General features: G+C 50.1%; 1 protein-coding gene across 4 annotated transcripts in view; it reads left to right on the forward strand.

Moving 5' to 3' along the window:
* The window catches only part of GNB1L (G protein subunit beta 1 like), a 67,270-nt gene that overhangs the window by 31,602 nt on the left and 9,084 nt on the right, over positions 1-26,584 (forward strand). For all 4 annotated transcript variants that reach the window (XR_008422186.1, XR_008422188.1, XM_019435597.2 and 1 more), the window contains exons 4-6: positions 1,675-1,837; positions 5,944-6,042; positions 10,650-10,865. Coding sequence is in view for 2 of the 4 variants with exons in the window: in XM_019435597.2 (XP_019291142.1) it covers positions 1,675-1,837; positions 5,944-6,042; positions 10,650-10,865 (478 nt within the window). In the remaining 2 variants the exon portion in view is untranslated. The remainder of the gene's footprint in view (positions 1-1,674; positions 1,838-5,943; positions 6,043-10,649; positions 10,866-26,584) is intronic.

Here is a 26,584-nt window from a genome sequence, read left to right on the forward strand (position 1 = left end):
TGTGTGAATCTGTGTATGTGCGTGTGAGGTATGTTTGCATGTATGAGTCTGTGTGAGATATGTTTGCATGTGTGAGTGTGTGTAGGAGGCATTTGCATGTGTGAGGTACGTGTGTGAAATATGTTCGCCTGTGTGAGTCTGTGTGTGTGGGGAGGTGTTTGCGTGTGTGAATGAGCTGTGTGTGTGTGTATTTCCTGGCTCTGTCTGCTGAGAGGGCCTGGTGGCGGCAACACCTCACAACAGTGAACACCACCAGCATCCAGATCTTGGTTTGCAAATATCTCTCTGCACTGAAAGGAACGAGGGTCCCTTGGAGAAATGATACTAGGTCTGGAATATCTTGCTGATGGACACGTGTCAGAAGGACCCTGAGCCAGCTTGAAGGGGGTCCCATTGGCCGATCTGGGATGGTTTCGCACAAAAATAAATAATGAGAAGTGTAGATGACAACCCACTGAGTAACACAGGAATGTGTAAGTCCAGAGCAATGGGGAGCAAAAGTCCGTTCTTCCTGTGGGATAGCACCTTGTAATTGTAGAAGGTGGTGGGCTTGGGAGTCACCCACCAGTGGCTGTGAAGGCCTCAAGGACAGGTGGGCAGCCCTGCTGTGTGCCAAGGCTGAGCCATTTGAGGGTTAGGATGCAGACTGACAACTAGAGTCCTGTGTCTTTGTAAAGGTGTTTTTCCTTTAACTTTTCAGTATCGAGTCGACACGCTTCTCCAACATCCCGCAGGTCGGCTCCTGGGTGCCCTTCCCCTTGGTCACATTGTGTCATGCATTTGTCATAGTCTGCAGTTTGTCTTGGGACCCTGACACCCTGGCTGTTTTCTAAATGTGTACACATCAAAGTCTGCTCTTTGTGGACTCGTCCTGTGGGCTTGACGATGCCCACAATCACGTAGGGCCACCCCAGGGCCACACAGGGCGGTCAGCACGCTGCAGGGCCTCTGTGCACCCCCTGTAGGCAGTACCCCTAGTCCTCCACATGCCATCATGCTCCCCCCCGCCACATACACACACAACGCCCCACCAGGGGAATCGTACAGAAGGTGGCCTTTAAGCTCTGGCTCCCCTCACTTAGCAGATGTTCCTACAGGTGGTTGCATGCGCCCCAGTTTGTCCCTGTCTGTTGCTGAGTGGAATTCTGTGGTGTGGATGTGTCACTGGTTTCTCAGTCTCCTGTTGAAGGGTTGTTTCTGGTTTGGCTCGGGCAGTTATGAACAGAGCTTCTGTAAACATTTGTGTATGGGCTTTTATGTGAATATAGGTTTTAAATTCACTTGGGAGAATTCGTGAGGGTGGGATTGCTGGGTTGTCAAAGTTCATTCACAAACAGAAGGAAGAGGGTGAACTCATGCTTGGGCAGCATAGGGAGTGGCAGAAAGGGCGCGGGAGGCTGGGCTTGGGGCAGGGGCCATGAGGTACCCTGGGCCTGGGTTCATAGTGCACCCCTGGGACGACCCATGAATGTGTCAGGCATCAGGCATCTTGGATGCAAAGCCCTTCCTTCGCTGCAGTTACCCAGCCAGATAATCGAGGCCTTCTAGGTCCCTCTCTGGAAAGTGTCCCCTGCCTGCCTTCGGCGTCAGGCTGGCCCTGGCATGCTCGTCCAGGTGGGACACCCAATCTGCTCACCTGGGAGGCTCACGTTCTGTCTCCTCTTGGTCTGGCAGTCAGGGCCGGGACCTGAAGCTGTGCCTATGGGACCTGGCGGAGGGCAGAAACGCTGTCGTGGACTCCATGCGCCTGGAGAGCATGGGCTTCTGCAGGAGCACCGTCCTGGCCAGGGGTCAGGGGCACTGGATGCTGGCCATGCCGGGGAGAGGCAGTGACGAGGTGAGCACCAGCCCATGTGGTGCCCCTGGCTCCACAAGCTGCTGGCACTTGGTTTCCCTAAACACATATGCTCATCCTAAGCACCTGTTACAGGAACCCTGTGCCCACCACAGAACCCCACAGAGTGGTGGGTCTAGGTCTGTCTGCTGGATCACAGCTCCAGGGGCCTTGACCTGGCCTCCTGTGAGGTGTCCGGTGGTGAGAGTCAGGAAGGGAGGCCCCAGCACCCAGTATCATATGGCACAGGATGGGCGAATGTCAGGGGAGAGACTGCTCAGACAGGTCCTCAGAGGACTTAGGAGGAGACACACATGGGGGGATGACCCAGGCAGGCCAGCAGGAGGTGGTGGGAGAGAAAGTGAGGCCTTATGGAAGTCTGGGCATCGGAGCCAGGGCAGCAGGGGAGGGCGGCCTTCTGGGGAGCTGAACTGGGTCCTGGCATGAGAGACCTCAGTCAGATGTGGGATGCTGGGGGCAAAGACTGGTACCAGGGAAGTAAGCTCAGTATAGAGGGCACAGGTGAGCAGAGGAACTCAGGGAATGGGGCTTCGGGTGGGTGTGATGGAGCCTCGGAAGTCACCATCATATGGGGCTCCAGCCAGAACAGCTAGCAGTAGTTGGTGACAGGGAGATGGGCAGGCTAGACAGCATGTCCACACCCCCAGAGGCAGAAGAGGCAGAGCCCACCATGGGAAGCAATGCCCAGGACATGGGAACAGATGGTGGGACGCAAGGGTGGGAGGGTAAGGTGGAAGATGTGGGTATGGGTGGAGGTGCCAGCTCTTGGGGAGCTGAAAGGAAATTGAAGAAAAAACCCAGAAGCAGCAGCCGGACAGGCCTGGTGAGTGTCGGGGCATGGCTGCTCAAGGGCCGGGCCGAGTGTAGGGGGTCAGGGGCTCTGAGTATGGGCAGGGAGGGCTGGGGTGTGCACACGTACAAGGGGAGGGAGCCTCCTGTCTCCTTGTCCCCTGCTGGCCCCAAGAGGCAGTGCAGCAGGCAGCGCTGCTCAGGGACCCGAGGCCGCGTGCACACGGTGAGGTTTGGCCCCCACCCAAGAAGACTCGTTTGTCTTAAAGATTCAGTTCATAAATAATGAGATAGGAACAGGCATTTATTTGTTCATGATTGCGTTTAAATCACCAATTAGGAGCTACATACACTTTTCTTGCCAATTTGCCAAAAACCTGTTAAAAGTTTTATTAATGTGAAAAGAGAGGGCTGTGCTTCCTCCTGGACAGCCGGGGCCAGGCAGCGCCAAGCCTTGCTCATGTGCTGCGCACTTCAGAACTCAGCCCGGGCTGAGCCAGCCCTTCCTGCTCAGGTGGGGGGTGCCCTAGGCTGTCCTCCACTTCTCAGCCACCCCAAGTCTTCCTGGCTGCTTGTCCCTCTCCCGGGCCTGGCCCCCGAGACCCCGCATCTCCTGCTTGATGCTGTTTTTTGTTTGTTCTTTTAAAGTTTTATTTATTTTTGACAGAGAGACACAGCATGAGCGGGGGAGGGGCAGAGAGCAGGAGACACAGAATCTGAAGCAGGCTCCAGGCTCTGAGCTGTCAGCACAGATCCTGATGTGGGGCTTGAACTCACAGACCGCGAGATCATGACCTGAGCCGAAGTCGGACGCTCAACCGACGGAGCCACCCAGGCGCCCCAGCTTGATGCTGTTTTTAACTGACTTGCTGGTTCTCCATTTGTCAGTGCAGGAGGCATCTATGTTTTTCAGGAACAGCCAGTTTGGGGACCTCGTATATTCTGGGAAAATCATTGTTTTCCATGTTCCCACGTGGAATCTGCCTGGACTGAATCTGTCTGGAAAAGCATCATTGGCCTATGCCCAGACAATGCCTGGGGAGGACGTGCTCCCACCCCGCTTGGCCGTCTGGGTGGCCACACTTGCCCAAACCAAACATTTTACCTTCTGGAAATAAAAGTTGCAGTTGAGTGCCAGATGGAAAGCACACTGGTGTCTGTAGGAGGCTCTGGGCACAGGCATCCAGGCTCTTGCCAGAACCCAGAGCTCCACTTCAGAATCACAGAGGCCCCTGGGCCTGCCCTGGTCCTCAGGTCCTGGGCTCCTTGCTCCCCTGCACCTGGGATGTGGCTGTGGGTTCTGCCACTCACACTTCCTTCCACAGCACCTAGCTCAGGCTTCAGGGCTATCCTGGTTTTCTCCCTCTCCTCTTAGAGCAGGCTTGCTGGGTGACTCACCGCTACCTGATCCCCTTATCTTCATGCCCCTCCACTCTGCCACCAGAGGAGTCTTCCTGGGCCCACAAATTGGGATAGGCCATCCCTCACTGTACCTGTGGGCCCTTATGCCAGGCCATCCAGAGTGCAGGCCTGTGCAGGCTGTGCGTCCAGTGACTTCTGCTTCCTCCATTTATTTTGAGAGAGAGAGAGAGAGCTGGGGAGGTGCAGACGGAGACGGGGAGAGAGAGAATCCCAAGCAGGCCCTGAAACTGTCCGTGCAGAGCCTAACACAGAACTTGAACCTACAAACTGTGAGATCATGCCCTGAGCTGAAATCCAGAGTTGGACATTTAACTGGCTGAGCCATCCAGGCACCCCGTGCAACTTCTTTCTTGTATTTGTTTCCATTTTGCTAGAGCTTCTCCTTGAGCATCTTTGCTGTTCCAGAGGTCTCCTTCTAGCATCCTCTTATTTCACGACAGTAATAACCTCTCACATCACTTAGAATCTTTTGTGTCTCTTTTGTGGGCAGTGAGGGCTACAGTGGCTGGCATGGACACTGATCCTGCAGGCACAACACTGATCCTGCAGAGGGTGGGGGAACCTGTATGTTAGGATACAGTGTGGGCCTCTGGTGAGAGCCCTGCCCAAAAGGTACCCACAGCCTCAGCCTGTGGGGGTGGCGCCCCCACATGGGCCTGCAGCTGAGAGGACCAGGCTGTATCACTGGCTTTCTGCCCTGCCTGTGGTGTCCCCTTGCATGGACCCAGCATGCATGTAGCAGATCTGGAATTCATACTCGTGACTTAATCCCAGACCCTGGGCTCATTCTCCCTTGTGGCTTAGTGAAGCAGCCCAGCCCAGACCCACACACCTCCAGTTCACTAGGCATCAGAGAGCAGGCCAGCTGTCCCTTCAACGCCCCTAACCCCTCTGCACCTCAGATCTTCATCTGCAAACCGGAGGATATCCTCTTGTTGACAAGGGATTATGTGTGACTCCGTGATGACTGCACGTTGTCGTGACATTATCTGTAAAGTGGAGCCTCCCCACCATGGAGTGGTGGACCTACGTTGCACAGAATCCCCTCCACTTCCAAGCACCACAGGAGGGGCCGTCCTTGTCCCTGCGTGGTGGATGAGGGAGGTGAGACACTAGGGATGCAGATGGCTGGGGACCCAATTCTGGTCTGTGGTACTCCAGCACCCAAGCCTGCTCCTTGTGGCTGCAGCTGTCCCCTTCAGATGGTGTGGGGCAGAGTCTGGCCCATGTCAGGTCAGTGGTGAGCCAGGGCCTGAGTATGACCTGGCTATGTGGACCAAAAAGGCACACCTTCCAGCCCAGGCGCAGGAGGGCCTGGTGACACAAAACACCACTGTGATGCCCAGTATAGAGGTGAGGGGTGCTGGGAACGGCCAGGCTCCAAATAGAGTTCCCACTGGTGCACACCATGTTCATTTCCTAGGCTTACTGGTGGTCTCCACATGTTCCCTACACAGGGAACTTCTGTAAACCGTTTGATGCTCCTATGATGGTTCAGAGTTGTTCACATGAAAACCCACACCAGGAAAGAGAAGGAGGCAGAGATCAGGCGAATGGGCAAACTGAGTCAGTGCCGAGCAAGCCTCCCACTCAGTGAAAAGGTAAAATCGGGAGAGGCCGGAGGCGGCTGCCAGGTGGTGATGCTGGTTAGAGGGACATGCCGGTCACTCAGGAATGACGCGTGAGTTTTGCAACACCCGGCAGTGCCCAAGCCCACGAGCCTGTGCGGCCTAATTAGGAGGCTCGGCTCCCAGGTTCCTACGGAGAGCAGACAGAAACTCGCAGCAGCCTTGGCTAATCGCCTTAAAAGTCTCTTGTTTGTATAGCACAGGCTCGACTTGGCGCCGGCCCAAATCAACTTGTTTTCTTACTGTCAGGTTCAGATTCTGGAGATGCCATCCAAGACGTCAGTGTGCACCCTGAAGCCGGAGGCAGATGCCAAGCCGGGCATGCCCATGTGCCTGGAGCTGTGGCAGGTAAGGCCCAGCGCACGCCAACCACGCCCTGCCAGCCACGCCTTCCGGGCTGTGAATCATGCCCCATTCAGGATTTGGTTTATCGTCAAACCAAAGGACAATTAGCCCCCTGGGAATACATGTACACACTGCCTTCCGCAGCCTCGGTATCCCAGCCAGCTCCTGTTGTCCTCCTGCCGCTGCTGCCACTCGTGCAAACTGCCCAGGACAAGCCTAGCTTGTACTGTCCTCCACAGGGTGCCCCCCTGCCCATGCAGTGAGGAGGGACAGCTGGGTCAGCTAAGCTCCGCTCCTCTCTGCACACCAGTCCGCAGCCCTGCAACTGTGCACTGGGTTAGGAGGGAAGTGCTGACTAACCCTGCAAACCTGCCTGGCCCCTGCTCTGCTTGGGATTACTTTGTGTTACTTCTTTGCCTCATAGAGGCAAGAGTGGGCTTAACACGTTGTCTTTGCCTGCAGCCACACTTGGCGTTTCTGATTGTCTAAGCCATTTCCTTCTTTCTTGACTATTCTGATTAGAGAGGGTCTGGAGGCATCTCCTGGGGCTGGCAGCCGACGCCTGGGGCTGGGGAGTGGGTTGCAAGCCTGAATGCTGGTTTTGGCTTGAGCTCCAAGCCTGAGGCCTGGGAGGATTCCTCCTGGGGCCACCCACTTACCTCTACTAGAGGCCTCATTTCTTCTCAAGGCACAGCCTCCTCTCCCCCACAGGGGTCAGTAGTGGCTCAAAGTGTGTGTTTCTGCTCCTCACGGCTGCTAGTGTTTAGGGCAGCAAAGCAAAAGGTCTGGTGTGCTCACTTGGAAAGAACCCAGGCAGTAGTATCTTGGCCATGGTAGAAACCGTGGTGAATAGGTCATTGACCAGTACTTGCCTGGGAGTGCAGTTTATAGGCACTTTCCCAGCTCTGTTCAGTTCAGCAGCACCTTCTGAGAAGCCACCCTGAGCCTGCCTGAGATCAGGAGGAGGTGATTTCCTGCCTCGTGCCTCACTGCTCGTTTGAACTTTTCATAAGATGGGGTTGGGCAGTTTGGAGGTGTCTGTGGGACCAACAGGACCCAGGGGGCTAGGCACCCCAGAGACCCTGCCTCAAGCTTTTTGACCCTGCAGGGACCTGCTCTTTCTTGCCATTGGTTTCCCCTTGCAATTTCTTATCTGAGAACATTCCAGTTGGAATTTGTTTCCAGTTGGAAATCTCTGACAAGCTGATCCCGTGGTGTCCTGCCGCTGCTGTATCTCTCAGAAAGAAGCCCACGGGGAGCTGAGTTTGTGGGGGCTCCAAGAGGCATGCCTGAATGACAGAGCTCCTGGTGCCAGCTGGTATATGGCAGGGAACATCCCGAGGCCGTGACGCCTTGGGCCCTGGCGTGGTGCTCACAGGTCCTAGGGAGGACATCCCGGCTGCATCCGCTCATATTCCGCGCCCTGGAAGCACTGCCATTGTGTAATCATGTAAAAATTCCAGCAGAAAAATGTGTAGAAATGGGATGTACAAACTTGTTAAGGTAATTAATATAGTTGACAGAAGGACAAATCGAGTTTTTGTTAGTTGATACAGATCCAACGCAGGGCATTCTGTTTTAAAAAAAAAAAAAAAGTCAACATTAATTTGAAAGGTCCTTTTTTTTCCCTCTCCAAACCTGAAGGCCCAGGTTGTAATTTATTAATCTGAGTGTGGCAGAGTGGCCTGACGTATTTTTCACTGAAACATTCAGATGTATTCTTGTTTTGCTTTTTAAAGCTGTTGACTTGCATTGTTAGGATGATCATCATACAAGAGATCAGGAATATCCATCACAGTAGCTCTAAGAGGCTCCCGACCCCTGGGCCTAGGGATCCCTCCAGTGAGCTGGGAGCTTCCCACAGGACTGGTCCCAGGAGGTACTGTAGGCATGGCCTGCCCAGCCCACTGGAGTCCCACCCAGTCAGCACAGGATAGGACAGGACACAAAGCAAGTCCTTTTAGCAACTTCAGGTCCTCATCCTGTGGAGAGCAACCTGTCACCCAAGGCCGGAGGACATGAGACCACTGTCCTGGCTGTGGTGTCTGTCCCTGGGGGCCATAGGGGCCCTGCAGCACAGGTGGGGGGCGGCAGCCATCAGGGCTGGAGCTCAGCATTTGGTCACCCTTGGCAACAACAAGGTGAGTCGCTGCAGGTCAGTCTGGCTTTTGATCTGGACCCCCTGTGGTACCTTGATAGGTGGGTGAGTAGCATGCTGCCCCTGAACTAGCCGGGATGCTCAGAACCCAGAAACCACAGGCATCATGTGGACTTGGGCTACAGAGACAGACCAAAGCCAATGTGTTGGCACTGGGAGGAGCCCCAGATGAGGGAAGAATGTACCCAGGGGATCAGAGGGTGGCAGATCCCTGGGGGAGGAGCAGACTGGGCTGAAGCAGGGTGGATGGAAAGCAGGCAACAAGACAGATCACTGCCCTGAGGGGAACAGACCCAAGTGGGCCCCAGGTAAGTTCCTCAGACCTGGCCTGTGGGGTGGGGTCCAGCAGATCTGGTCTAGGAGGTTGGCATGAGTTCCTGGTTGACATGCAGAGCATTGGGCTGTTCTCACCTGCCTGTCACCCTTCCTTGAGTCCAGATATATATGGCTGCTCATGAGGGGAGGCCCTGCCTGGGGAGGTACAGCTACCTGAAAGGGGGATGCCAGAGCAGAGGGCCTGACCGCTTCTTATAGTCTGTCCATCCTTGGAGAAAAGTGGTGTAAACAATTTTATACCTCACAAATAAGTTCCAATCAGTTGACTTGAAAGATAACAAAATGGAGCTTTTCTCCATTTTAAAACTACAGGGAAAGTACACCAACACTGTCATGGCTTTGCACGGAAGGTTAGACGGAACCAGTGACCACGCTTAGCTGCTCCCAGCCTTGGCCCCTGAATGGCAGGCATCACCAGATACTGTGCACACACAGGGTTCATGGTCACAGGGCCCATATCCTGACTGCTTGCCCAGTCGGGCCTGCCAGGAGGCAGTCACCATGCAAGAGGCCCCAGGGAGGAGCACAGGCTGCCCCAGGCTAAGTGAAACTAGGAAGCCCTTTTGTTTTTGTTTGTATGAACATGCATTATCATCAGAAAAAATGTATAAGCCATTTCCGAGGAAATGCAGGAGGTACCCTCCAGACTAGCTCCGGGCTGGGAGGATTCACTGTGCTGTGTGCAAGTCTTAGTGGCTGTGTCAGACTCCCCCTGGCTCCCATCACTAACCAGGGCCCCAGTGACATACAGCACACTCTGAAGCCTCAGTTTCCCCTTCTGATACACGGAGAAAGCCTTGTTTCCGTGTGTTGAGGTTGTAGTATCCACTCGTTAGACACAAGTCCTCGTGCCTTGTGGCTAACCCCAGTTACCTTACTTAGCTGCACAAGCCTGTCCTTTCTGAGCACTCCTAAATGTGGAGAGGCACTCTGTGTGGTGTGTACAGCATCCAGGCCCAGAGCCCCTCTGGGCAGATAGAAGCACCCGTGCAGCTCAGTAACAAGGAACTCCAGCAGGTGGACAAGGAGGGCCTCCATGGCCTTGTCGGCCCATGACCAGTGAGGCCCAGGCACTCTGCTCACCACCAGCCTTGAGACCTGCAGTAGACCATCCTGGAGGTTGCAGGTGATGCAGGAGGCAGCCTCTCTCTGACCAGCCCCTAAGGCCCCCGTCCTCACCACTGACCATCCAGGGGCTGGGGGCCAAGCCCAGTCAGAGTTCCCTAAGGCTCAGTTGAGCTCCTGGCCCTTGGAAAATTCACTGCGGAGGGGGTGTGCTCAGTTATTTCTGACACTTGAGTGACACCAACCCCAGGCAGCTTAGCAGGAAATGCAGAGATGAGTGAAGAGCAAAAGGCATCGGCTGGCGTGTGCTTTGTCCCAGGAGCAACCTGGGCGCCTGTGCTGGAGACTGGGCACCAAGCATGGGGCTGCCGCTCTCAGTGCTGGGGTGACATGGAGTCCCGCGGTGCTCCCCTGGAGTTGTTGCCGAGGCTAGATAAACGAGGCGTCTGCCCAGGGTGCGGAGCCCTCTGACCCGCGTCCTCATTCATCACAATAGCTCAGGGCCGGCAGAGCTCGGCTCACACCAGTCAGCGCCCTGGCGACTCACCAGGCCTGGGGGGTGGGGGGCTTCCGCGGCGACGTTGACAAAGCACAGAAAGTTCATTTTTCATTGAGATGGAGCTCACGATTTCCTTTGGCTGGCAGTTCTAGACAGGTGACCGCCTCACGAAGGGGTGGCCACAAGTCTCAGCCTGCAGAAAGGAGACATGAAGAAGTGGCAGCACCCGGGCTGGCGAGCAGTGGTGTGGCAGTGTGAGGCGGGGTCCGTGCTGGGCTATCCCAGGCTCTGTCCCCCCCCCCCACCCAGGGTCAGTCCTCGGGGTGCCCCAGCACTGGCCCGTGCCAGCTTTGTGCCCATGGTGCCGGCCATCAGGGTGGCATGCATGCAGAACCTCCGAACTGTTACTGCCGGTGTGGGGAACACGGGAAACAGCTCCCGGACTGGGCCACCCCCAAAGCCCAGTGGGGGAGCTCACCCATCTCTGGAGCCCCTTCTCCCCCAAAACATACCAGGACCTTTTGGGAGCTGACTGCTGTGCTGTCCCCGCAGGCCGAGTCCAGTCCCCGCCCACTCCTCCTGGCCGGCTATGAGGACGGATCAGTGGCCCTGTGGGACGTCTCTGAGCGGAAGGTGTGCAGCCGTGTCGCCTGCCACACAGAGCCTGTCATGGGCTTTGACTTTGACTCCCAAAAGGCCAGGGGCGTCTCGGGCTCTGCGGAGAAGGCGCTGGCTGTCTGGAGCCTGGATGAGCAGCAGGCCCTGCAGGTCAGTGCGCCAGACCCAAAGTGTCATTTATCCTGCTTTGCACTAACAGTCTGATAGGCTGAAACAATATTTAGGCATGAAGAGGAGTTGTTGCAGATCCCTGGCTAATTAATCACTGCGAGGCGGGGTGCAGGCCAGCCTGTCCGCGGGGCCGGCGCAGGAAGAAGGGGGCGTGGGCGTTTGTGAACCGTTCACATGGTTTGGGTTTCTCTCAGACCTTGGGTTAACAGCAGTCACGTCTTGTCCATCTAGAGAAAAGGCATGTAGAGTCCGGGAGTAGGCAAGCCCATTTGCAAAAACTCAGAGGAATTCGGTCAGTAAGGAACTGATTAATCAACAAAAACCGACCCAGTGTGGAGAAATCCACGGAGTCACGCCCCCGGGGCAGTCTGTAAGCCAACCCCAGGGAAGCCATTCCTCACGGCCAGAGGCCACAGCCAGGAAGGGGTGTGAGGCCTCAAGGCGGAGCGGGGCGGTGCTGAAAACCTTCCCATAATGTCTCACTGGACTTTCCCTTCCCACATGACTCGTGGAGCACCGGGAGACCAGGTCTGGGCCTGTGGCTGGTGCTCAGCATGTGGTGGCCCAGCCTGCACGCTCAGCCCTGTTTGGGACCTGGGGGGTAGAATGGGGTGGTGGGGGGACGGGCGGGAAGCCTCACACTAGGGCAGGTCCCAGGGGGCTGCGAGTGGAAGCTGCATGGAAGGGCAGTGACGTAAACCCAGGTCTGGTGGGGGAACAGAGCCCTGCATGGGAGATGTGTGGCGCTCAGGGAGACTGCCAGCAGAAGCAGCAGCAGGCTTGGCTCCTGGCCTCACCTGGGTGCTATCACTAGAGTACTAGAGATCATGTTTGTCCTCTTCTGCAGTAGCTTGGTGGAGACAGGAGGCCGAGGATGAAGGCATCCCTTAGGGCCCCTCTCCAGATGGGAGAGCCTTGTCCACAGCCTGGCAAGCCTGCCTCACCTCACACTTGCCCAGCCCAGGCCTCCACAGCCAGAGGAAGAGGCCCTGGGCAGTGGCCAATGAGCCCCTGAGGCACATGAGTTGGGGCGGAGGGGTGGGCCCCTGAGGAAAATCAGGGCACACTGCAGTGCCTAGCAGGTATCACGGGTCCTGGGTGCAACCCAGGGGTGGGACATGGCCACCAGGTCATCCCAAAGGCAGGACAGAGTGAGGACAGCAGGGGCAGGGGTTTCACATGGTGGGTAAGTCCTGAGGGAAAGGGAAACTGAGACCGAGCAAGGTGAGAGGGTGCTAGAGAGAATGGTAATGGCCATTCTCCATAATAAAGAGACCCAAGGATGGAACACTGAAGTCAAGCAGAGTGGGACCTGGGAGGGGCCTTTCATGTCCAAGCTGGAGTTGGAACTGGCATCCTAAAAAGAGTGGTTCCATCAGAGAACAGAGGTGAAAATCAGAGCTAGGAGCAGCAGGGCTGGAACCGTACATGCTGTCCTGGTATGTCTCCAGGTGGGACCCGAGCAGGGACCCGAGGATGGGGAACAGCCAGCCAGAGCCTAGAGAGAGGGGAAAGAGGGGGTCACATGTCACATTTGGGGACAGGGCACACGTTCATGCTTCCTTGGCATTACTCCTCTCCAGCAGACCGGCTTGTGTCAGCACATGGCTGACTTGTTGTAAAGCCAGCTACCCATCTGTCCTTCTGTCCTTATGTTGTCTCAGAGAGTCCACGGAGGCCCTGCAGGAAGCAGGGTTAGATAAGCCTCCAAATGGGGCCTGAGCTGGCTGTCAAGGACCAAGTTTCTCATGCCTCCATCCTGGTAGGAGGGTCCCAAGGCATTGAAATTGTGGACTTGGGTGGGGAGGGGAATGAATGTCTTCATGATGGCTTCATGATGACTGTCATCTTTTTTTTTTTTAAGTTTGAGAGCGAGAGGAGCATGTGAGTGCACGGACGGCAGAGAGAGAGAGAGAGAAAGAGAGAGAGAATCCCAAGTAGGCTCCACACTGTCAACACAGAGTCCAACTCAGGGCTCAAATTCATGAACCGTGAGATTACCACCTGAGCCAAAATCCAGAGTTAGTTAACCGACTGAGACACTCAGGCACCCCGGCTGTCATCTTTAAGAATGGGGCAGAGCCACTCTGGTGTTGGGTCTTCATGTCCTCAGCAGTGGAGGTCACCTTGCTGGGTGTCAAGCCCAGCCAGGTGGGCAGTGGAGTTCTCCCTCATACCCTTCTCTCTGCCTCTCGAGCCATGGTGGGGACCAGGCAGTGCCCCCACCTTCCCACTTTGGGGTCCAGTGCTCCATCCTGTTGTGGCTTGAACTTCATGAGCCTTGACCTTGCAAAGAGCTGAAGACTCAAGTGGCTTCCCTGAGAACCCCACCCCAAGCCCCTGGACCTCTGGAAGGGTCCCCTTCTGCTGACCTGGCCCAGATTTGCCTGGTTTCTGCTGGCTTTTTCGGGAAACAGCTGCTGGAACTTAAGACTTAAATTTATGGTGCATGTTCCAGTCCAGAGATGAACTTTTATTATACTGATGAATTGAAAAGTTGAAGCACAGGGGATTATTAATGAATTTGAAAGTTAAAGCAGAAGGGGAGCCATGCATTGTGGAATGGACGTGGTGGTTACATGATGGTGTTACGCCAGGCTAGGGGGGGCTCACTCAGTAGTACACATCAAAGGAGGAGGACAGTGCTTCTCCTGCTGAGCACAGTCACTAAAAACGGCTGCCTCACCCAGAAACAACTGCACATCAGTTTCAGAGTTGGCCCCAGAGGCCCTGGAAATTTTCAGGTTGTGACGCACAGGCCTCTGAGGAAGAAGTATCAGGGGCCAGCACCCACAGGCATCCACAGGCATCCTTGCCCCAGGGCCCTCAGCACACCGTGCTGGATCTGCGATGTGGCCGCCCGCCCTGGTCCTTGAGCCACGTGGGCACAGATGTGCCTCACCTCACAGCCTGCTGTTGGACTCTCTAATGAGCCCAAATCAATCTCTCCCGGGCGGGCGCTGGGAGCAGAGACGCAGATGAGGTTTCCCGCAGCAGAGCGTGGGTAATGGGAACCAGATGGCGGCTTTGCTGCGTGCGCATTCCTGGCACCTGAGGTCATGTGCTATGAGAGCCACTAGTGGCCACGGATCCTTCCCAGAGGGTCCTCATCCAGGATGGGTGCGGCCAGGGGCCACAGCAGTGACCAAGGGCCTTCAGCCACTCTCATCCAGACACTATGGCCTCAGGAGCACGTGGTGACACTGGGCCACTCGCCTGCCTTCCAGAGGTGGCTTTCCCTGCAGCCTCCAGGGGATTGGGCCTTGGCTGTCGTCAGACACAGGTGGTGTGCAGACCTGCTCCTTCCTCCCACACTTGGGCAGGGCCCATGGCCTTGAAGCAGGGACTGATTTACAGCCAGCAGTATTTTTAGGCCTTTAAGTAATATTAAGCACCCCCCCCCCAACCCCAGGCAGCCTGGGCCAGGAATCAGACCAACCACACTTTCCCCGCATTGCACCGGCAGCTGGTTGGCCAGGCATCCTCTCGTCCTGCTGTGTGGCCATTGCCCTCTTTCTCCCTGACCTTCTTCTCCTCAAAAGTATCAACAGCAGGTCATGTGGGACAGGTAGGAAGGAGACTGGAGGGCCCCGAGACCAAGAAAATTGTGGACACAACCCAACCCACCGTATGCATCTCAGGAACATAGCAGAACCAACAAAGCTCTGGCCACCATCACCACAAACAGTCCCTGTTGGGCCGCCCTCCTCCTCTTCCTCCTCCTCCTCTGGAATACAAGCCTGGGACAGGGACTGGCCTCATTTGGTTTAGGTCCCCATCAAAGCTTTTGCAGTTGCTTCTCTTCATTCCTGCCAGGGGAGCCTGCCTTGTGCTTCTGCCTCAGGGCCAGAGTCACTCCTGCCCCTGTGGGCAGCACTGGGTGTCTTAGCCCCTTCTAGGTGGCGACACTGGCATGGAAGGTGTTCTCTGCCCTGCACCCAGCTTCCAATGTGTGAGGACCCCAGTTCAGGGGCCTCTCTGGAAACTCACATTCCTCTTCCATTTGTCCCGGGCTCTTGGTGTTCATCAGCAGAGAGCAAACTTGAAAGCAGCCCTTATCTCTCTGTGAAATACTCCCCCTGTTAACAAATTCACATGAAGATGGACTATGAAGGAGGAAATCTGGAAGCAGGGCCCCAGGTGGGTTCCAGGGAGTCCATGGCTCTGAGCCCAGGAATCCCCTGGCTAACCACTGGCTTAAGGCAAAGTCCACAGAACAAAGTATGAGGGACAGTGATGGTCATCAGTCCTCATTCCCAGCCACCCTGTCTGGTCCGTGAGAATGGAGAGAGGTTCAGGCAGATGCACACCCTCACATGCGGGCACACATAGGATTTGCCTTCTCACACCTGCACAGAGGCTTCGGCTCCCACAGTCCTCCAGTGCAGGCCAGGCTTGGCAATTGCAGTCCGTGAACTGTAGAACCAGGCACTGGACAGAGCCCTGGAAGAGCAGGAGGGGGCCCTTGACCAGGAGATGCGGGGTGGGCATGGAGGTCCCTGGACAGGTCACTGCAGAGCTGCCCATGTGCTGATGGCACTGGCTAGGAACACAGGACATTCCAAGTAGAGGCTGGGACTGTGGCAAGGATCCTGGCCATGCCATGGGTTGGATGGCACACCCCATTTGCTGTGGGATTTTAGCAGGTTCCCGTCATATCAGATCCTCATTCTACTCCTAGTGGGGAAAGAATCTGGGTTGTGAATGGATGTTGAGCTGTCAGACTCATGGCTTTTCTTCTCAAGTCAGTTAATTTAATATATTGCATGTTTTTGGTTTTTATAATATTAAAACAACTATATATTGCTAAAATAACCCACTACATAGCATGACCATTTCCGCACTGTGGTGCTGGGCCGGAGTTGTTCAGGACCATCTGTCTGTCTCTCAGTAGACTAAGTTTCACCCCCTCTCTTGTTACCCCACTCTGCTTATGGTGTCGGGGTATCAGGAGCCCCAGAGTCTGGAGCCAGGCGTCCCCTCCTCTCCTGATCTCTGAATAAGTTGGCAGGAGGTCAGTTTTGTGAGTGGCCATGGGTCACTCTTGGCCTGTCCCACTGGGGCAGGCATTTTCTCTGCAAGGAAGGCTTGATTTTCTTCTTGAACTAATTTGTCTATGAGCATAAAAACCTCCAAGGTATTTTCATACTGCCTTTTTTATTTGTAACGATTGTTTAGATTTCTGCTATATTTACAAAACTGTTCCATTTTTATCCTTTATCAATCTTATCTTTGTTGATCTTTACTTGTTTTCCTTTTAATTTTTTTAAGTGTTTATTTTTGAGAGAGGCAGAGCATGAGCAGGGGAGGGGCAGAGAGAGAGGGAGACACAGAATCTGAAACAGGCTTCAGGCTCTGTGCTGACTGCAGAGAGCCCGATGCGGGGCTCAAACTCACCAACCATGAGATCATGACTTGAGCTGAAGTCGAATGGTTAACCAACTGAGCCTTCCAGGCACTCCTCTTTGTTGATCTTTAAAGGTCTTTTTCTGTTTCATTTCTGCTCTGATCTTTCCCTTTTTTCATCCGGTGTTCTCTGAGCTTGGTCTGTTTCTCTGACTTGAACTGGGTATGGAGCCCACTCATTCTCTGCCATCCATTCCCCACAGCAGCTGAAGTCTGTCTGTGACCCTCTAGCTGTGTCCCATGTTGGGAGATGTCACCATCTTCATCAGTGCTCACTTTTGGGTGGACCCGATATTTATTTGTTCTCTGACTGCTGAGCTGATCAGATTTATGTTTCCAAATGTTTGATATTTCCCCCTAGTTATTTTTTTATTTTTCAATTCCTAACTTAATGCTGTGTGTTCAGAGAATAAGGTCTGAATGATATCAGCTCTTTGAAATGTGGAGGCCGGTCCAGTTGACATAAGTATTCCACATGTGAGAAGGAAGTGCCTCTCGTTGCTAGACGCGCAGCTGTACCTGCACACACTGAGGCAGTCCTGGCACCCGGGACTGGGCGCCTCTGGAAGCGGCAGGGAGACCCTCATGCTGAGGCACATCTCCGTAATTTTTCCTGCATCCTAGACATTTTTGCTTCTGCATTTTGAAGCTGGCTTAGGAACATACAGATTTAGAGTGGTCATCTTCCTAGGGAAATGAAGCTTTATACTTTAGTGACCTCATTTTTGCCTAAAAGCCTATTTTGCCAACTATTAATATGGTTCATACCAGATTTCTTCTGACTTTACTACTTCTTTTTATAGCTTTTTAAATTTTTAAAATTATTTTTTAAATAATTATTTTTGAAAGAGAGCGTGTGTGAGCAGGGGATGGGCAGAGAGAGAGGGGGACAGAGGATCTGAAGTGGGCTCTGCACTGAGAGCAGAGAGCCCGATGCAGGGCTTGAACTCACACACTGTGGGATCATGGCCTGAGCCAAAGTCGGATGTTCCACTAACTGAGCCACCCAGGTGCCCCTGTAGATTTTTTTTTTTTTAATCTTTTGCCTTCAACTTTTCTTCACATGTAGGTATCTCTTCTCACAGAGCTGGTTTTGCACATGGAATGCATTTCATCGCTGCTGTTTCATAACTATAAAAGTTGTCCAGGCAGTCTCACTCCTCAGGCACTTCTTCCAGAAGCTGATACAGCCACCTGTTAGGGAACATTTACTGGGAGCTTCTGAGTGTGTGAATCTGCACACTGATGGTGCCCACAGTTCTAGGTGCTTCTGTGGGTTTGTACTGGCCCCTCACTGGGTTGTGGGGAAGCCAGCTCCCAGCCAGCTCACCAGCCTTTGTGGGTCTTGTCCCACAAATTTTGATTTCTGTATCTTCATTTTTATGCAGTTCAAAATTCTTTCTTTCTTTTCTTTTTTCTTTTTCTTTTTTTCTTTTTTTTTTTTTTTTTTTTTTTTGGTTCATTTATTTATTTTGAGAGGGAGAGAGAGCGCATGCGCAAGTTGGGGAGAAACAGAGAAGGGGTGAGAGAAACCTAAGCAGGCTCTGCGCTGTCAGCATGGAGTCCAATGTGCAGCTCTAACCCACAGATTTCAAGATCATGACCTGAGCCGAAATCAAGAGTCAGACACTCAACTGACTGAGCCACCCAGGTGCCCCTATTCAGTTCAAAATACTTTCTATTTTCTCTTGTGATTTCTTCTTTGATGCAGTTATTCCTTAGAAGTAAATTATTTAATTTGCCAATATTTGTTGATTTTGTAGATATCTTTAATCTAGCTTAATTCTGCTGTCAGTGAAGGAACCTGCATGATGTCAACGTTTCGATATTTATTGAGGCTTGTGTTTGGCCCAGCACATGCTACATCTTGGTGAACACGTGTGTTCTGCATTTGGTGGGTGGAGTGTTCCGTCAGCATGACCTCGGTCAAGGTAGTTGGTAGCATTTAAGTCTTCCATATCCCTACTGATCTTTTTGTCCGGTTTTCTGCTAGTTACTGAGCAAGGTCTTTGAATCATTGAGTGTGGCTGTGAATGTGCCTATTTCCCTGTTTGGTTCTGTCTGTTTTACTTCATGAATTTTGAAGCGCTGTCATTACACGCATTTACGATGGTTCCCACATCCTGCTGATTGGTCATCATGAAACATCCTTCTGTAGCTCTTGTCACGTCTTTTTTTGTCGTTGTTTAATTGAAACATAGTTGACACACAATGAATGTTACATTAGTTTCAGGTGTCTTGAGGTCGGCCTGGTCTGATGCTAATAAAGTGACATTAATTTTCTCCTGTTTCCTCTTTTCAAGGCACATTTCGCACATCTCCCTTATTTTCAACCAATGTCCATCTCTTTATATTTAAAAAGCATCTTTCTTAGTCTTGCTTTTTAATCCTTTCTGACAATCTCTGCCTTCTAATTGGAGCACTTAGTCTGTTTGCACTTAATATAATTATTGATGTGTCCAGCATTAAGTCTGCCGTCTTGATACTTGTTTTCCACTCGTCACTTCTGTTTTGACCCTCTTTTACCCCTTTCCTGCCTTCTTGTGTGTTAATCAAGTATTCATATTTCAGTTTTCCATTTTATTTCCTCTCTTGGTTTCTTTGCTATAGCTTTTGCCATTTTCTTCTGAGACCCTTGCAGGCCCATAGTATGCATCATTGACATTCCCAACCTTGCTTAGTGTTGCCACACTGCCCCTATGTGCGTCATAACCCCATGCTAGGATGCCAGTTACCACCTTCCCACCCTTTCTCCTGCCGCTGTTATACATTTTACTTCTATACACCGTCTAAACTCCACTTTACAGTGTTATTGGTTTTGTGCTAAATCATCAGTTTTTATTTATTAGAACTTAGAGGAAATAAAAATAGTATAGGGGCACCCTAGTGGCTCAGTTGGTTAAGCGTCTGACTGTTGATTTCGGCTCAGGTCATGATCTCACGGTTCATGAGTTCGAGCCCTGCATCTGGGTCTGCACTGACTGTGTGGAGCCTGCTTGGGATTCTGTCTGTCTGTCTGTCTGTCTGTCTCTCTCTGTCTCTTTGTTCCTCCCCCAGTCGCACTCTCTCTCTCTCTCTCTCTCTCTCTCTCTCTCAAAATAAATAAACTTAAAAAAAAAAGCATAGTACAGTTGACCCTTGAACAATAGGTTTTAACTGTGCAGGTCCATTTATATGCAGATTTTTTAATAAATACAGTGTAGTTCTATAAATGTGTTTTCTTTTCCTTGTGATTTTATTAATATTTTCTCTTCTCTAGCTTACTTTATTGTAAGAGTATGTAGTATATAATACATATAATGTCTATTTCACCCTCTTTTTTAAAAAAGAATTCTGGGGGCGCCTGGGTGGCTCAGTCGGTTAAGCGTCCGACTTTGGCTCAGGTCATGATACCACAGTTCCATGAGTTTAAGCCCCACATCGGGCTCTGTGCTGACAGCTCAGAGCCTGGAGCCTGCTTCAGATTCTGTGTCTCCCTCTTTCTCTGGTCTTCCCCTGCTTCCGCTCTGTCTCACTTTCAAAAGTAAATAAACGTTAAAAATAAATAAATTAATTAAAATAAATAAGTAAGTAAATAAAATAAAAAGAATTCTGCCTATAGGACCTAGGGATGATGCTTTTGTTTTTCTTCTTGCACTTTAAAGCTGTTGTACTGGGACACTTGGGTGGCTCAGTCAGTTAAGAATCCAGCTCTTGATCTCAGCTCAGGTGTTGATCTCAGGACCATGAGTTTAAGCCCCGTGCTGGGCTCCATGCTGGGTGTGAAGTCCACTTAAAAAATAAAATTTAATTTAATTTATTAATTTTAAAAAGGTGTTCTGTTGTCATCTGGTGTTCATAGTTTCTGATGAGAATTCATCATATCTTGTCATTATTCCCAGATGCACCACATGTCTCACTCCACGGCGGCTTTCAAGATTTTTTTCATCTGTAGTTTTCAGAGTTTGACCATGTAGGGGCTTTCATAAGTTCGACAGTTGGACAGTTGGATATCACCCCATAGGTTCCTGAAGCTCTGTTGAGTTTTCTTCATTCGCTCTTCTCTCTCTTCAGGTTGAATAATGTTGATTGATTTGTCCTCTGCTTTACTGACTAATTTTTAATGATTTGCAGTCTGCTGTTAAACCTATTCTACAAATTTTACATTTCAACGATTGAGATTCTCAGTTCTACATTTTCTATTATAGTTCTTCTTTATTTTTTTAACAAAAGGCTTTAAAAAAATTTTTTTAATGTTTATTTATTTCTGAGAGAGAGAGACAGAGCATGAGTGGGGAAGGGGCAGAGAGAGAGGGAGACACAGAATCAGAAGCAGGCTCCAGGCTCTGAGCTGTCAGCACAGAGCCCAACATGGAGCTTGAACTCACAAACTGAGATCATGACCTGAGCCAAAGATAGTTGCTCAACCGACTGAGCCACCCAGGTGCCCCAACAAAAGGCTTTTTTTTTTTAGAATAGTTTTAGGTTCACAGCAAAATTGAGAGGAAGGTATAGACATATCCCATATGCCCCTTGTCCCCCCACATATGTGTAGCCTCTCCCCTGTTATCCACAGCCCACCAGAGCAGGAGAGCTATTATAACTGGTGGACCCACATGAGGGGTGCCTGGGTGGCTCAGTCGGTTGAGCATCCGACTTTGGCTCACGTCATGATCTCACAGTTCATGGGTTCAAGCCCCACATCGGACTCTGTGCTGACAAGCTCAGAGCCTGGAGCCTGCTTCGAATTCTGTGTCTCCCTCTCTCTCTGCCCCTCTCCTGCTTGCGCGTGTGCTCTCTCTCTCTCGCTCTCAGAAATAGATAAATGGTAAAAAAAATTTTTTTTAAAGATTAAAAAAAAGTAAGTAACTGGTGGACCCACATTGACATGTTATCACCCAGAGTCCACAGTTCACATAAGTTCCCTCTTGGTGGTGTGCATTCTGTGGGTTTGGACGAGTGTATAATGACATGTGTCCACCATTATAGTATCACAAACAGTATTTTCACTGCCCTGAAAATCCTCTGTGCTCTGCCCATTCATTCTTCCTCCCTCACTAACCCCTGACAACTACTGATTTTTTTTATTGTCTCTTTGATTTTGTCTTTTCCAGAACATCATGGCGGGGTCAGATTGTCTTATTTCACTGAGTAATACGCATTTAAGTTTCCTCCATGTCTTTTTATGGTTTGATAGCTCATATTTTTTAATGTTTATTTTTGAGAGAGAGAGAGACAGAGTGTGAGCCAGGGAGGGCAGAGAGAGGGAGACGCAGAATCTGAGGTAGGCTCCAGGCTCTGAGCTGTCAGCACAGAGCCCAACGTGGGGCTCGAACCTAGAGACTGTGAGATCATGATCTGAGCCGAAGTCAGACACTTAACCGACTGAGCCACCCAGGCGCCCCAATAGCTCATTTCTTTTTAATGTTGTTGTTGTTTTTTTTTTTTTTTTTAAGAGACAGAGAATGAGTGGGGGAGGGGCAGAGAGAAAGAGAGAGAGAGGGAGGGAGACACAGAATCTGAAGCAGGCTCCAGGTTCTGAGCTGTTAGCACAAGAGCCCAACACGGGGCTCAAACTCATGAACTGCAAGATCATGACCTGAGCTGAAGTCAGACACTTAACTGACTGAGCCACCCAGGTACCCTACTCATTTCTTCTTAGCACTGAATAATATTCCATTGTCTGGAGGCACCACCATTTATTTATCTATTCACCTATTAAAGGACATGTCGGTTGCTTCCCAGTTTTAGCAATTATGAAAAAAGCTGCTATAAACACCCATGTGCAGTTTTTTGTATGGATATAAATTTTCAGCTTCTTTAGGTAAATACCAAAGTGTCCAATTTCTAGATCATGTGGCAAGATTGTGTTTAGTTTTGTAAGATACCACCAAGCTGTCTTCCAAAGTGGCTGTAGAGTTTTGCATTCCCACCAGCAGTGGATGAGAATTCCTGTTGCTCCACATCCTTGCCAGCATTTGGTGTTGTCAGTGTTCTGGATTTTGGCCATTCTAACAGATGTGTAGTGGGTATCTCACTGATGTTTTTTTTTTTTTTAATTTTTATTATTGAAGTATAATTGACATACAATGTTAACCTAGTCATTGTTCTGATTTGCATTTCCCTGAGAATGTATGACAGAAGCACTTTTCTTATGCTTATTTGCCATGTGTATGTCTTCTTTGGTGAAGTGTCTGTTAAGGTGTTTGGCCCATTTTTTAATCAGGTTGTTTGTTTTCTTAGTGTTGAGTCTTAAGAGTTCGTCGTATATTTTAGATAACAGTCCTTTATCAGATACATCTTTTGCAAGTATCTTCTCCCATTCTGTGGTTTGTCTTTTCATTCTCTTGCCATTGTCTTTCACAGAGCAGAAAATTTTAATTTTAGTGAAGCTCAGCTTCTCAATTCTTTCTTTCATGGATCGTTCCTTTGATGTTGCATCTAAAATGTCATTGCCAAACCCAAGATCATCTAGGTTTTTCTCCTGTTATCTTTTAGGATGTTTATAGTCTTGTGTTTCATATTCAGAGCTGTGATCCATTTTAAGTTATTTTTTGTGAATTAGGGATGTAAGGTGTTCATCTATATTCATATTTTTGTACATGGATGTCCAGTTGTTCCAGCACTGCTTGTTAAAAAGACTGTCTTTTCCTTCATTATGTTTCCTTTGCTCCTTTGTCAGAGACAAATTGACTCTATGTGGGTCTATTTCTGGACTCTCTATTCTGTTCCCTTAATCTGTCTCTTTCATCAATAACCACACTATCTTGACTACTGTAGCTTTAGAGTAAGTCCTGAAGTCAGGTAACGTTAGGTCTCCAACTTTGTTCGTCTCCTTTAAAATATTGTTGGTTGTTCTGGGTTGGTTCTTTTTTATAATCTGCATTTCCTTTTTTTCTCTTTCTTTCTTTCTTTCTTTCTTTGAGAGAGAGAGTGTAAGCAGAGGAGAGGGGAGAGAGAGAGGGAGAGAGAGAGAAAGGATCTTAAGCACGCCACATTCAGTGTGGAGCTGATACACAGCTCAATCCACGACCCTGGGATCATGACCTGGGTTGAAATCAAGAGTCAGACGCTCAACCTACTGAGCCACCCAGGCACCCCATATAATCTCCCATTTTTCTGCTAATAATTCCTGTCTATTCACTCATCAAGACAATTATTTTTAGTAATTATTTGAATGTATTTTCTTTCATTTTTTAAAAAACATTTAAACAGCTGCTTTAAAGTCTTTGATATGTCTAATATCTGTGTCATTCTGGGTCAGTTTCTATTTAGTGTTTTTTTTTCCAGTTGACCACGAGTCATATATTCCTGCTTCTTTGCATGTCTAATAATTTTTTGTTTGCATGCTAGACATTGTAATACAGTCTAGTCTTTTGCGCTGAAGAGTGTTTACTTTTGTTATTGCAGGCAATTCAGTTACTGGCTGTTGACCTTGAACTTATGTAGGTTTGGCATTATGCTCTGTCAGGGCAGATATGTGGAAAGCCCAAGGTCCTTCCCAGGCTCCTCCGAAGTGGTGGAACTCACCTTCCAAACTCTTCCTCCCCTTCAGACCATGTAGAGCTCTGTCTCTAGCATTGTTACAGTAGGTCCAGGGTAGGCCTTACCCAAAGGTATGTTCCTCATTCCTGAAGTAAGACCATTGTGTCATCTCAGTTGGTCTTGGGATGTCAGGCAGTGTTTGCACTGTGGCTGGATGCACTGGAGATCACTGTTGAATCTCTTATAACTATTCTATTTAACCCTGCTGCAGCCACTGTCTGGTAAACCTCGTGTGCTGTCCTGAGCTTGCACAGCCCAGCCTTCCACACAAGGATGGATAGGGAAACCAGACATGGCCTTCCATCCCTCCCCCAGTTCCCTCCATGCTGCTGGCTCACCCCACAGATTTAGCTGCTCTAGCTGCCCCACTCTGTGATCTCTGCCTCCTCAGCTTCATGTACACAGAGGTGCACCACCTAGATTTCATGGCTGGGACATTTCCCTGGGCAGATTGCTGCTAGGGTTTTTGAGAGGCCCACTTCATCAGCTGCCCTTCCCCACCTATTGTCCACTGCCTAGACACAGTTGCTTGGTATATTTTGTCCAGTTTGATGGTTGTTTATAGCATGAGGACTGGTCTGGTACCAGTTATTACTCCATCAAAGCCACATGCCTATTGTTCTTGCTTCATAAATGATATGCCTATTTATCTCTTAAAGAGATAGTCATAGCTCTTCATTGTGAATTGTACCCTTTATCATTGATAAGTATGGTATATAGTCTGTCTTCATGCTCTTGGCTCTGAATTCAACCTTTCCTATTACTGACACTGTACCCCTGTTTCTCTTGTGTGCACTCTCCTGGTATATCTTTGCCAATCATTCCTTTGGTGTCTCTCTTACACATAGCACAGATTTGGATTTAACTTTGGAATCCAGTTATAAATCTGTTGAGTATATTTGTATGAAGAAATACAAGGGCAAGTTCTAGGAAATCATGGCACCTAGTGTCAAGGGTGGGGAAGGAAGTAATGTTGTTTTTGTCATTACTTACAGTGGGTTGTCAGATAATCTCTCAAGTATGAGGTTGACTATTTTATCTTAGGCCCCAAATGACAAAAGATGAACAAATCAATGAATTTAACAAAAATTCCATCTCTCTCAGAATCCTCCCATATTTCAGTTAGTTGCATAACCAGTTCTATAGCCATAATCCACATATTGTTTTAGACCTAATCCCAATGGTAAGTAGATTCCATACTCTCTGCCAGGTCATCTGTTAAAGTTCTCTGGTTATCTCTTATGAGACTAGAGTTAATCTTCCAGTCCTTCAGGAAGAGCTTATGGGAACATATTCTTTGAGTTCTTACATGTTCAAAAATACTTGTCTATTGTTTTTATACTTGAACAGCAGTTTGGCTAGATATAAAATTCGTGGACCGTGCCTGCCCTCACAGCCTTCTCTGTCTATTGCCACAGATGTGGCCATGGAACATTCTGAGGACAGCCTAAACCTTACCTCACAGTCAACTTGATCTTTTTGCCTGACCACCAAAGGGCTTTTATTTTTCCCCCCTCAGTCTGATGATTTTCCTAAGGCATATCTTAACATTGACCATCCTGAAGCCTGTCTTTGGATTTGGATTGTAAGACTTCAATTTCTAGAAATTAGAATTGATTTTCTAAATCATTGAGTGTTAGAGCACCTCCACCTGTCTCCTACATCTGCTGTTTTCTCTCCAGTCTGTTGTAACTCTTTGTTTCTCTTTCATTTTGCTCACTTTGTATCTTTCCTGCTCTTCCTATCTAGTTCCAGTCTCCTTCTGCTGTTCCCATTCCCCTTCATTTCTTTGAGTTCTTTCTTCCACTTCTTTCCTGTGCTCTGTCAGTTCGGCTTTCCTCCCTCTGTGTTTGCTACTTTGGGTTCTTGTTTTATAGAGGTGATTGCTTCATGAAGTTTTGTTTTGTTAAATTATGGCAAAAATGCTTGGTGGCAATATTTGTTTGCTTCCAAGGAATATTACCATTTGTATGTATGTATGTATGTATGTATGTATGTATGTATTTTGAGAGATAGAGAGCAAGTGGGGAGGGGCAGAGAGAGAGGGAGACAGAATCCCAAGCAGGCTCCATGCTGTCAGCACAGAGCCCAACACAGGGCTGGAACTCATAAACTGTGAGATCATGACCTGAGCTGAAACCAAGAGTTGGACACTCAACCTACTGAGCCACCCAAGTGCCCCTACCATTTGTTTTTAAATGTTTCTTTCCTCCTTTTCCCTAGTGTTATCTTTGCAGAGATGAGGAATTCTTAACCAAGACTGCTATGGCCCCATTAGGAAGTGAATTAGGAGAAAAGGGTGTGCTGGTGAGACGGCAAACTTCAGGGCAGCAAAAGTTTGTGGTGCACAGGGCTAGACCAATCATGGGATCAGTAGAAGAAAGTGGCCATTGTGCATTGTCACAATGATGGCAAAGTGCCTTTGTCATTTCGTGTGTGGGGACAGAGATGCCAGATTGCCTTGCCATGCATAAGATAGTGCTGTATAACCACAAGTGGTCCTGTGACCACAAAGGCAGCTCCGGATCCCTACCTGTTGCAGGAGGCACGTGTCAAGGAGGGGTCATCACACAGCACTGACTGTGGGAGTGCTCAGCCCCCAGAGAGCAGTTGGCTTCCAATGGCTCAACACAGATAGAATGCGTCTGTGCAACTCCTTGTTTTGTTTTGCCTGCCCCCTTCTCAGAACCAGGCTAGGGACTAAGGTTTCAGCCATGGCCAGTGTGGCAGGCTCTGCAGGTGCTCCTGTGACCTGCACCTTCCTGTTG

The sequence above is a fragment of the Panthera pardus genome, unplaced genomic scaffold (genome assembly GCF_024362965.1).
Source record: "Panthera pardus isolate Hobbes unplaced genomic scaffold, ASM2436296v1 HiC_scaffold_15, whole genome shotgun sequence".
Taxonomy (NCBI): domain Eukaryota; kingdom Metazoa; phylum Chordata; class Mammalia; order Carnivora; family Felidae; genus Panthera; species Panthera pardus.